The 12,603-nt window shown below is 41.7% G+C and overlaps 1 protein-coding gene across 1 annotated transcript in view; it reads right to left on the bottom strand.

Moving 5' to 3' along the window:
• ryr3 (ryanodine receptor 3) overlaps window positions 1-12,603 on the bottom strand; it is a 107,148-nt gene that overhangs the window by 6,106 nt on the left and 88,439 nt on the right. Inside the window, 28 exon segments of the mRNA XM_051071777.1 lie at window positions 232-378; window positions 562-622; window positions 1,128-1,255; window positions 1,700-1,735; window positions 1,737-1,743; window positions 2,129-2,259; window positions 2,364-2,564; window positions 3,502-3,588; window positions 3,687-3,849; window positions 3,937-3,989; window positions 4,104-4,313; window positions 4,315-4,554; window positions 4,556-5,149; window positions 5,151-5,392; window positions 5,552-5,633; window positions 6,020-6,124; window positions 6,235-6,363; window positions 6,508-6,596; window positions 6,766-6,846; window positions 7,734-7,748; window positions 8,749-8,822; window positions 8,915-8,991; window positions 9,113-9,192; window positions 9,735-9,834; window positions 9,938-9,994; window positions 10,090-10,141; window positions 10,253-10,365; window positions 11,447-11,543. Of these exon segments, the coding sequence (XP_050927734.1) occupies window positions 232-378; window positions 562-622; window positions 1,128-1,255; window positions 1,700-1,735; window positions 1,737-1,743; window positions 2,129-2,259; window positions 2,364-2,564; window positions 3,502-3,588; window positions 3,687-3,849; window positions 3,937-3,989; window positions 4,104-4,313; window positions 4,315-4,554; window positions 4,556-5,149; window positions 5,151-5,392; window positions 5,552-5,633; window positions 6,020-6,124; window positions 6,235-6,363; window positions 6,508-6,596; window positions 6,766-6,846; window positions 7,734-7,748; window positions 8,749-8,822; window positions 8,915-8,991; window positions 9,113-9,192; window positions 9,735-9,834; window positions 9,938-9,994; window positions 10,090-10,141; window positions 10,253-10,365; window positions 11,447-11,543 (3,451 nt within the window).

Here is a 12,603-nt window from a genome sequence, read left to right as displayed (position 1 = left end):
ATGAATCATGGTGTAAGTTGTTCAACTATCACAGACCAAATGTAGATGCAGATTATTTACAGAAAAGAAGCATCTATTTGTGAGATGAAATCCTAGAATCACAGTTTATCAAGACAGTAGCTCATGACTTACATGTAAACTTGTAGCAATTAAAACCTACTCTGCCTTACTTAACTGTGGTGTGAATTTCTTATTTATACTCTGGCTCCCCCTGCTGGTTGAACTGCTTACCTGCTTTCCGTTGTGAGTGACAGAAGACAGGATGGTGCGAAGGGTCTTGAAGCCCATAGCGATGTCCAGCAGATGAGCAGCAAAGAAGAAGTTGTTGAAGTGTCCAAAGATGGACATGGTGGTGTACCAGATCAGATACAGGAAGGACTGTAAGAACAGGAAGCCACTCAGTAATGACATCTGAAAATTTGCACTTTTGCATAAACAAAATGTTGTTATATAGTTTGCCATAATAACCCTATTAACTAAAACCCTTGATCGCAAGTACAACAGTAGCATCACAGCAGTGTGAATACAAAGTGGTTTTAGCAACACATTAAATAAACTTACATTGTCAGTCAAAACCACGCCCAGTTTCCAGATGTGGTACTTTGTATCGATGGAGCTCAGCCTGTCAATGAGAAAAAAACATGTTGCTGACATGCAAACATAAAAATAAACATCTATTGATACAGAGGATGATTAGTTGGTTTTCTATAAATCTAGTGTGTTCAGTCTGGAGTAAGAGCAGATATTTCTGTCCGTCTTTTGTGTTAATTATTGGTAAAATGTGGGGCTGCTGGATTGTAATGTGTCTAAACTCAAGGATGAACTTTTATTCCTGAATCCAGCAGCTTCAGTTTTTACATGTTTGAATCAGGTAATGCTCAAACATTCGGGCCTGAGCCAAGCCCTAATTGAAAAGTCTTTTGAGTACAATTTTAACAATCCTAATCAAGCCATCAGAACCTGTTCTTGGCCAGCCACTCCCTGCCTGCATATACTGTACATATACACCTCCTTCTATACAGACACCCAATGTTGTATAAACAAAGACTTTCACTATTCGTGTTCACATCCATATTGGAGTATGGTCAGCCCTTAAGAAGGGGAAGAAGCAAGGACTGAGTTCTCACCAGGAGAGCAGAGAGGCTTCCTTCTCTACAGTCTCCACTGTGGGGTCAAAGTCGAGAGCGCTCTTATCCAGGCCTAAGAGCTCAGCGATGCGTTCAGCTCCATACAGGTCACCGTATTTGTTGATCACCTACACAAACACACAGGGAACAGTAAAGGTCAGCCTCACCACTTTGTTTCAAAATGTCCTAGTCTATTTTTAGAGAAGGTATAGCAACTGTGAAAAAATATAATGTTAAGGCAGTGTTTTTTTTAAGGTTGATGCATGAAGCAGAGCTGAATTTTACTGCCCTTTCACTGCGGACTACCTCAGAGAATGTATATATTAAACACTCCTCTGTACGGATGGAACAAAATCTCATCAAATCATATAGTCATAAAGTATTCCTGACATGACTAACTAGGGATTCTGATTCACAGATAAAATATTAGTACTTATTTAGTTATATTTTTGTGTGTAAGGCTGATCAGCTGTAACTACTTTGTCAGCTTTGATGGATCCTACTGACTCTCATCATGTTTGCGTTCATCAATACAGGTCAATACTTTACAAATACTGTGTCAAGATACTCACCTTGCGCTTGATAAACTTGTCCCAGTAGTTGCTAGGGGAAAGACCTGTAACAGAACGTAGAAGTGGGACTTAGTTCAGCTGTAAAAACTATAAAAATTATTTGATAAGAGACACAGATTAGTCAACTCTTCTGGCCTCATCAACAACAAAGTTTAGATATAATGTGTTTCAGAGTTTTTGTACTGTACAGCTGCTACTTGAACTTCATCTAATGACTTTTCATTACTGATTGATCTATATTTCTTCTTTTTTTAATAAATATCTATAAATATCTGCTATGGCATCTCTGAGAAAGACTGCACACTGATCTGAAAACAAACCAACACAAACAGTGCAGATGAATTAGTGAGCAGCCAGTTTCTGTTTTTGTTAAAGGATCCAGGTAACTCATTAATGACTGTGAGACTCGTGTAAATGTGAGCGACTCACGGGGTATTGATGACGAGTCGATCCCACTGGCCCTTGATGTCATCGTCAGACGGCTGCTCTGTGATGTAGAGACCGTCAAACTCAAGCTTCCTGGCAATCTCCTTCTCCCTCTTGAACACCACCAGAGGAACCTAAGAGCACAACATTAAGACGGACAATTCAAACTGTAACTTTACTTACTCAGCTAAGTGAACACAGGCTGTTAAAGCAGTAACAGTACCATAAATACACTCACCTTCAGACAGTAGTACCCGACCAAACAGAGGAGCGAGATGACGGTGTGGAATATAGCCAAGAAGCGCAGCGTTGGTAACATGTAGCCAGTGCTCTCCTGAAGCACAAACTCATCCATGTCAAAGAGTGTGTCCTCGTCATCCTCCTCGTCGCCACCCCAGCGGTTTTCATCGGGAATTTCTTCATCAGCTTCTTCAGTGACCTACAGAGCAAAATATATCATGTATACAATGAAACATCTGTGCCATTTGGAGTCTTTTTGTACCTTCCCATTAAACATTTCTTACACTTTCTGTCCCTCAGATTCCCTAAAACATCTTCCAGGGTTGTTAGTTACCATTACATTGAAATCTGCTATGACATAGCAATGAACAGAAAATCAGACTAAATCAAACTGCTTAAGCATCACACAGCTTCAGAAGAACTGCAGCCATTTTTCATGAAATTAGTTGAATGAAAACAAAAAGTTGACATTTAAGGTCTGGTCAGATGAATACTCTTTTTTTAATTGATATAAATGTTAAAACATCTGAGAAGTCTGACGAGGTTTTGTAGAAACACAAGTTTATATCAGTGAGAGAGAAGCTGTGTTTTTGTATTGCTGATAAGCAGATACTGTATCAGTAAAATTTTAAAACATATTTCTCATAGTAGCCTGTTGCTATTGAGAGTAGAGGGATTAATGCATACATTTCACATGATCACATGATGCAGATACTGTTATATGATGACATAAGCAACTAATGACTTAATCATGACATTAAAAGAAAGCTTGTGTTTGGGCTTTGGTTTACAGCTGCAAGTAACAATAATTTTCATTACTCTTTTTTTTTAATGACTGATTAATCCATTTGTCTATCAACTGCCAGAAAATAGTGAAAATAGTGAATGGATGAAATAATTTCCCACAGACCAAATTGAAGTCTTCGACTGTCTTGCTCTGTCAACAAAGAAATTCAGTTTACTATCATGTATGACAAGAAAAGGATCAAATCCCCCATTTTAGATGCTAAAAAAGGAAATGTTCTGCACTTTTGCTTGGAAAAATGTCTGAAAATGATCAATATGACAATCAAAATAGTTGCTGATGAATTTTCTGTTGATCAGCCAATTGATTAATCTTTTAGTTACAGATTTACCTTGTAGAAGAGCAGGATGAAATTGATGGCAAAACACACAAACAGAGCCAGGAAACGCAGGTTGTAGAAGTTACGAGCCAGATAGTTCTGTAAGGAGAATAAGACACCCACAGAAATTACACTGAGGAATTTGTCTCCAGCAAAGCCACAAACAATTCAGCTGACAGAACAGTGTCAGGGCTCACCAGCATCTTGGTGACGTAGATGTCCAACGCAGCAAAGATATTGGACATGAAGGCAGGCGCCGGCTCTTTGTGCTGGTTCGATCTGGCCTTGGGCTTCTCCTCGGTCACTGGCTCCTTAGCCTCCTCCTCCTTTGGCTTATCCTCCTTCTCCTGGTTCTCTGTGCTGTATTAGTCAAAACAGTTTTTACCTTACAGTTTTTTTTTTATCCTGTTTGATTTATTTTTTTTTTTTTAACACGGTTTCACTCACTCTGCTTTTTCTGGTTCGCTCTCAGGGGTTTCAACGGGCTTGGCAGCAGCTTTCTGCATGAGTTAAATATATCAGTGAGCTGAGAGACTGGCAGTGATGAAAGGAAAACAGATACCTACAGAGTTAAAAATCATTAATCACACAGTTAGTGAATTTTGACTGCAAACCTTTTTGTGATCAGTAGAAGATGTTTCTCCACTCAGCTCAGAAACATCACCCAGGCCGGGCTCCACGTGTTTCCCTCCTTCCTTTTTCGGCGCCGATAGCAGCTCCAACATCATGTCCATCTCTACCATGTCCCCTGCTGGCGCCATGGCTGTATCCAAGCTTCCCGATGACTCTATGGCCTCCACTTTCTCTCCTTCTATCACATCTCCGATGGATGCCGAACTGAGTTGGGTCAGGCATGTTTCCAAGGATGTCTGTCACCTTCATGTTCTTGGCACCCTCAACCAGGCCGCCGCCAAACATGGAGGACCAGATGACGTGGAAGAAACCAAAGATGAGGCTGTAGATTCCCTTGAAGAAGCCAGTAAAGAGCATCCAGAAGAAGGAGAAGAAGCCTGTGATAATCTCCCTGACACTCAGTTTCTTTATTTTCTTGAACTGCTTGCGTACAGTTTTTCACAGAGAAAATATTGCGAACATTCGCAATTTTCTTCTTGACCGAGGAGCATGCAGTGGTGAAGGCAGAGGCCGACTCCGAGGCCCCTCCCTCCTCTCCAGCTAGGTCGTCCAGGATGCTGTGTACATCCTCCTCTTCCTCCTCCTCGGGTTGTTCGACCACGTCCGGCTCAGAGATCTGCGAGGCCAGCTGCATCTCAAAGATGGTGTCCTCACAGAAATTCACAAACATTTCCATCTTCTCACTCTCTCCGCCCTCATTGACCACATCAAAGATGAACTGACGCTTGGACTCTTTGACCTGCGGCTTCTCCCACTGCTCGCGGCTTGACTCACTGATCTCAAAGTAAACCCTCTCGATGCGCTTCGCACTGCCCATGATTTCAATACGACCCAGGTAAGGTTCAAAGTAGCTGAGCACACTCTCCGCCAGATCCAAGAAGGTGCCGAGTCGGGAGTCGTGTGGCATGTGTTCGGACAGGTTGGTCAGCAGCACTGCCACGTTGAAGCCGATATCTTTGGCTGGCTCGTGGAATCGCTCCACAAACTCCTTGTAATTAAACATGTCATTCTCATCGGCCTCCGCGCACTGAGAGCAGGAAATCGATCTCAGACTGGGTGTACTGCTTCTGACTCTCCATGGACTTCTGGAACTCCTTCTTTGAAATAATGCCTTTGCACTCGGGGTCGTACTCCCTGAAGTTGTCCGAGGTCGTCAGATCCTTCAATTTGAGGAACATATCGAAGAATTTGAGGATCATCTCCACGTTGTTAGAAGACTCCACCAGAGTGTCAACCATCTGCTTTCCAATCGTTCCATTTACAACATTACCTGAGGAGCGAGCAACAGCCATTTACAAACACAAAAGGCATCATGTACTCAAAATCATAAACATGTAGCAGTGTCATCTCAGATGTGTCAACATATTGATTTTGACCATGTTTCTTGTAATTTCTTCGTCATGTCTGAATGGCAGCTTCAGGCTCTTACCCTCTAGCAGAGACAGCATCATGACAATCATGTCCTTCTGTAAATCCATCAGCTCCTTCAACAGCTCAATCTGACTGGAATCCTAAAAGGATATAAGAGGAGAGATAAGAGATGTTTTCTTAAATCTTTATTCTGCGACACAAAGTTGTTTACATACCTGTTCATTGGTAATTGCAAGAGTATTATCAAATAAAGGCACTTTAGTAGTCTGGTAAAATCTAATGGTTAGCTTGTGTAGTCACATAAAGCACTTAGATGTTTTTTAATATTTGGGAGTTTCAAAAAATCTGATAAGATATATCTTATTTCTATAAATTGATTGAAACAATGGCTCAGTTCTAAATTAATATTTGTGACATGAGACAGGTTTCAATTAACATAGTTGCTCTACTGTTTATCTCTATATCTGTTCTTTAGTTGTTGTAAAAATATGCTGCAGAAGTACAAAAAATGCAGGGTTTAGTGTACCTGAGAAAGCTTCATCTGCATGTTGGCAAATACATGCAAGAAGCCCACTACTGCATCCCACAGTCTGCTGTGAGCCAGACTCTGCTGGTTCCCAATACATGGGCCCTGAAAGAGGACACGCAAAGGGGGGGGGGGGGGGGGCACGTAAAATATTTATGAAAGTAATAAATGAAAGTAAAAGTTTTTACATTGCTGACTGAGGCTCATCTTCTTACCTGAATATACTCAGTGAGTGAGTTGAATATCTGCTTGGCTACAGATAAAGCTTTGGAGAAGTTGACTTTTCCAGTCTCGTCAATGACATCTTTGCCAGAGTAGTACCAGTAGAAGTCACTGATGGATTCCTACAGAGGTGGGTCACATTAGTAAACTGATGAAATAAACAATGAATAACAGTGTGAATAATTACAGTGACCATGATGGTGATAATGATAATAAAGATGGAGGCAGTCTACATTTCTGTGACTTAACATGTGAGTTTTACACACCTGAAGGCGGAGCAGATAGTCAACAGTGCTGATAATGATGTTAACTGTGGTTGTGTTTCCAGTTTGGGTTCGCAGGAAGTTCTGGAAATCTGACAGAAACAAATATATTTTTTAGTATTTTTCTCATCCTTTCAAACTCTAATGATCCATTGTTGTCTCTTATTAAACAGTGTACAAAATAAATTTAACCAAACAATAAGATGCTCCTGCTTTTGATGAAAATGAATGACTTTAAAAAACACATGAATGTGACCTCACCTCCATTGTGCCCCTCACACAGAAGTTGCAAAAATCGGAAAAGATCTTTAGTAAACTCATCATTCTGTAGCACCTTGGAGCCTTGAGAGAGAAGACATCTTGGTGAAAACAGTTGAAATCCTCACACAGAGTAATTTAAGTCCTTATTGACTCTATATGAGGAGGTCTAAATAATATGTGAAACCTCCCTCAAAAGCAATCAATATGAGGCAAGCAGGACAGGATTCATGTTCAAAACATTTTTGTAGTCCAGTGCCTTTAGATTGCAGGTTCAAAACTGAATCCAAAGTGCTTTATTTTTGAAACAATGCTCTTACATTAAACAACAGTGAAACACTAGGACATTTCCATAAGCTGGAGGAAGTTTGATAACTTTCACATGCAGGCCGGGAATGGGCCTGTTGTAGGATATCATTTCAGAAACAAAAGCAGTAGACAGCTGTGGTTACAGAATTCGCTTAGAAAGAAATCAACTAGATAATCCAGTCAACAGGTCTATACAAAATGAGCAAAAGTACATTTCTGTGAGCAGATAAATCCATGTGAAAGTTAAGACATCTGTATGGAAACCAGCTTTGTGAAATAGGCCCCAAGTCCAAAGCAAGACAAAGCTTTGCTTAGGCTGTGGAAGAGTCCACGAACCTTCAGTCAAACCCTTGGGAGGTGGCACTGATAGCCTTAGAACGCAAATTTTGAGCATCAGTAATAGGATTTGCATTAGTAAATGTTAACATGAAGGGAATGGGAACAAATATCACACAAACGGACAGGCATTGGATTCTGAAGATCCACTTTCGGTGTACACTCTAACAGTCGGCATGCACAGTGTGTCCCTACAGACATCTGGGCATGGGGGGAGGAAAAGGGGCTTGGTACCAAATAAAGCAGGGAGTATGGACCACAGATATGGAGAAGACATTCAAGGTGGAAGCATAGCCATATCAGGATGATCTAAATTTGCTATTTACCCCGCTCAGTGTGGACTGCCATCGATGGGTTTTTAAAATGACAGGAAGGAGACAATACACGAAGACATAAGCAAAAAGAGAGGACATTGAGTTACAATACGAAGAAGATATGAATATATTGGCTACGACTGAAAAACAAAGTCATGCAGTTAAAAAAAAAAAAAAAAAACAGTTTTAGACGAGGGGGGAAAATCATAGGCCTGGGCTGTGTCTATGTTGCATCTAACGAGATGAGCATCAAATAAGAATTCAGTTATGGTGAAAAATTCATAACATTAACAGAGACACGAGTAGTAACAGTGATTTGTTAAACACAGAACTCAGTGGAAATGTTTAGCAGAGGGCTGAATGATGAAGAGACGGACATAATTTGATGTGAAAAGCATAAGGTGAGAGTGTCTGTGTTGTCAGTTGGAGAAAGACAGAGGCGCTGGTTTTAATGCTGGACCATGTCATCTGTGACTGCATGTTTTATATTTTGACTCTACAGATGATTGGACACCTACCTCAATGCCCAAAATATCAAGTTGACAGAGGGAAAGTTTACAGTTTGCTAAATCCCTGGAATACATGCTTGATAGCTCAGCTCATTCCTGCTTTGTTGACTAAAAAAGACGACATTAAGAGACACCACACTGATGACTTAAGTGACTTCAAGACCGTAGCACAAGCAGCAAACTACTTTTTAAAATCAAAATTCACATTAATAGCAATGTAATTTTGATTGATTTAACTATGAAGGCCATACAGAAACTACTAATTAGGAACTAGCATTTCTTTTAATGGACACTGGGGTTATGCAGTTGTCATGGTTCAGCATTAGCTCAGTGAAGGGAAAAGGGGTAGAATATATTGTTGTTCTGTGATCAAGAGTAAAATCAGGTGCTTCCACAGGCAAGTACTGAACTTCAAGACAAACTTGTGTCAAAAAAAGTGGAGCTTAGAAGTCTAAGAAGAGAAAACAGGATATATAGAATATCACAATACGTGTCTAATAAGATATCTCTTCACTTACTTGAACCTTCCTCTGTCACCATGCCAAGTCCTTCTGCTTTGTTCTGCCTCTCAAATGCATTCAAGTCCAGGACGCTAAAGAGAGAAATTCATGGGTGAAATAAAAGCGCTTGATGTCTGCACTGATTTCCTGTTGTTGCAGCAGAGAGACAGAAATATCACAGTACCTGCAAGACTGCATTAGTCCTGAGAGACTCTTGAAAAAGCCTGCATCTCTTTTCTCTTTCAGGTAATCAAGCATTTTCTGTCATAAAAGAGAAGCATTAAAAATTCTCCTGTAACAAACCACAATGCTATACCAGCCAGTGAACATTCTGATATTTGGAGAGAGGAATTAGAGGGACAAATAAAATTATTAAGCTGACCTGCTGAACTTGCACGTTGCCTCCATTTAGGATGGAGATTCCCAGTTTGAGGGTGCAAGTCACCATGGGGCCTAAACGACCTGATGGCAGAGGAACAATGTTATGTTAAATTCAGGACACAGAGAACATGGGAGACAGGAGCAAGTCTGACTCATACAAAAGATTAAATCCCTGCAACAATTCAGTGGGCTCTGCAAAAATAAACTGAAGATTGGCTTTTTGTGACATTTATTGTTTATTCAGTGTCTCCCACAGCATTTTATTCTTGTCAGTAATTAAATGCATTTACACCTCATATACAGCTGAAACTCCCTAGTCAACACCAGAAAATTGGGTGGCTTATCAGCAGAAGGAATTCTCATAGAATTAGGTCGTCAAGGGAAAAAAATATTCACCAAAAAATAAAAGAGCTAATTACTAAAATTTTAAAAATGTAATGTTGTAAGTGGCTGTGGACCAAGAAAAACCTCCATGACAGGATTAGTGCCGGGTGTCCAACATTACATTAAGGGCTGATTCCCCTTAAACTCCCCTGAAAATATTGAGCAGGTCATGCCTAATAAAGATAATAGTAGATAAGTGTTAATTGGCTGTGTAGCACAAATGATCAGTTGGTGATTACCTTTACTGGCGCTGATCATCTGCAGCACCATCTCTGCAGCCCCACGGGCGTGCAGCCTCGCCTGCTGATACAGGATCTTCTGCTTTTCCATCTCTTTTTCCTGAAAAACAACACACACACACACAGACACACACACACACAGTAATTAGAAAAAGGGACATTTCCAACAATTGCTACCAAGGATTATGAATGAACAGGAGTACCTCAAATGTCTTTTCTTTCCCTTCCTCCTCTTCTTCCTCCTCATCCTCTGCACAGCTCTGGAGAGGCAAGGGTCAACATTCAAAGTTTCATTTAATTGTGGAAAGTTTGACCAGGTTTATTTATTAATAAACAGAACTTAGAAGTCCACTACCTTTGCCATCATGTCTGCATACGCAATATACAAAGGATCTTCTTCCAAGTAACTGAAAAAAAGTTAAGTCAAGTCACACTGAATAACTGTTTGTATATTGTTGTTAACATGCACACTCACTGTAACAGACTCGCTCTTATGCTCAGTGATTTAACCCTCTCACCTTCTCTCTGTCAGAGCGTTGTGGCTGAAGTGGAGGATGAGCTGATGGAGAGGGTCGGGCTGGATCTCAGCCACCTCCTCTTCCTCCTCCTCCACAATCTTCATGGGGGTTTTCTGCAGGAATCCACAGGGGTGAACAGTTAGCCCTGCCCAAATCTCATGTGATCACACTGTTCATCCCAACACAGCTTCAACTCAGCAACATGTTTCTTTATCTTCACAAACTCACGGACAATTGTGCCCATTCACACCTTTGTCGAAAACACTGAAATGGGTCATTAACACTCAACTAGCACCGACATGCATGTGAGTTTTTGTCATGTCCCGGTGATCCGTGGAGATGACAGGACGTGGAAGTTAAAGAGTGATGATGATGAACGGTGTTGGAACCAGTTCTCAAATACATGCATGTTACAGCAAACAGATGCAAGCAGTAAGCCATTTGGTGATATGACTTTGAACATGAAGAATGATCCTGACAGTAAAGGAGCCTGACATTGAGGGACTATCACAGCTACACAAATCTCCAAGAGTCCAAACTAATCTGACAGAGTTGTAGAATAAAACTGACAGTAAAGATAATCTTCTTCCCAACAAGAACAGTAAATAAGATAGTGGTGCCACACTAGCTATAGCTGTCCTTTAATCTTGTTCAATGGCACAGTTTCAGTGTCTTGATGAATTTGCTGCACATCTGAATACAAAGATCTAACATGAAATGTGGTCTTCACATGACTACGCGAGCATGCCACTGACGTCACGGCCACAAAACGTACTGTAACGTCACCTTCACACTCACACTACAGACTTACAGAGTACAGCGAAAAGACAACTGATGGGTTGGATCCAGATCTGACAGCCAAACAGCTAGTGACAGTCTCCTACTGTAGTGAAAGGCCCTCCTTACCACTGCTGTCAGAAAGGCATAGCCTGCTTTTCTAGAGCTGTGAGCGCCGGAGCTGGCCCTGTGTCTCCTGAGTTGGTCATGCAGCCTCTGACCCCTGACGGATCTCTGTTTGAAGGGTTTTGCGCGCCTAGAGCGGGGGCCCCTGGGTGCTTTGGGCGAGGTCCCCACCCGGGCGCGCTCCCAAGACTCGACAGGCGCGGAGCTAAAGAAGCATTCGGCAGACAGGACTGGCAGAGGGGTGCCAACGCAGGGCACGCGGGGCGAGGGCAAGGCGAGCCCAGTACTTACTGCCAGATCCTGAACTAGCTTCTCCTCAAAGGAGTACTCCTCTGCCTCTATCCAAAGTCTCTGATAGGCCGGGATGAAGAGGTTGATAGCGCGATGCCTGGGGAGGGGGGAGGTGAGGGGAGGTGGGGAGGAATGGAGGGGAGTGGGGAGGGAGGTACAGTGGCATTAGGGCGGGTTCTGGTGAGTTTTTGGAGGAGACAGGAAGGAGAGATGTAGGGGGGAGGAAGGGGTTACAGGAAGTGCATTTCAGGCAGGGTGGTGATTGGTCAATGTGGGACCCACTGGCTCTTCTGACTGGTCACATTTGGCAGCTGCAGTTACTTCCATTGGGTTTGTAAAAATCATTAGAGGAGCATGCACACTTTAGGGGGGGATGTGCAGTTTTCCAACACATCAGTGGATCAGTGAAATAGCTTATCTTTTTTCCTTGTAATTATTAGTTTAACACATATTTTCCTTCACAGAGATGAGTTGTAAAACTGCACAACCTTTGGCAAAATGTCAGATAAAAAACAAATCTTTAAATCACCAATAATAGCAGGAAGCAAAATGACATAAAGCAACTTTTTTATATCTTACTGTAACCAAACATAATGTTTTAAAACAACTAGTCAACTTATCAAAGTCAGGATTGTGTTAAATAGATTTCTCTCTTTCTTCTTCTTTCCTTTCTTCATTCCTTCCTTCAGGGTTCACCTGAAATGAAACAGAGGCCTGCAGCTCGCAGTGCGTTTCCACTTTTCCAAATAAGTTTGTTTCCATCAATTCTTGGGCTCACTCTAGCTGACCAATCAGAATCAACAGTGCAGAAACAACTGGTTGCTAGGCAGAGATCGGTCCACAGCCTGGTGGATGAAGGGGGGGTTTGAACAGATGAAGCATTCGCCCCGTAGTTTCACTTTACCGTCAGCAGGGAGAACAGGCGGTCAAAGCTGGAGGCTTTGAACGCCCTTTCCAGCCAAACCTCCCGATAGCCATTCAGGAAGTAATTATTATTTTTGTATCTGAGGGAGGATGAGGTAGTGTTATGCAAAAAAAACAACACAGAGGAGAGAATGTCATTAGGGAGGTGATGAGGGGTTTACACGGGCACACAATCAAGAAAAAATGCCCCCCCCCCCAACGACTACTTGGTGATTGCTTGTTATGTACAGTTA

This window comes from Lates calcarifer, linkage group LG7_1 (assembly GCF_001640805.2).
Source record: "Lates calcarifer isolate ASB-BC8 linkage group LG7_1, TLL_Latcal_v3, whole genome shotgun sequence".
In the NCBI taxonomy this organism is placed as follows: Eukaryota; Metazoa; Chordata; class Actinopteri; family Centropomidae; genus Lates; species Lates calcarifer.
The sequence above is the reverse complement of the archived record's forward strand: the minus strand, read 5'-3'. Positions and strand labels throughout refer to the sequence as shown.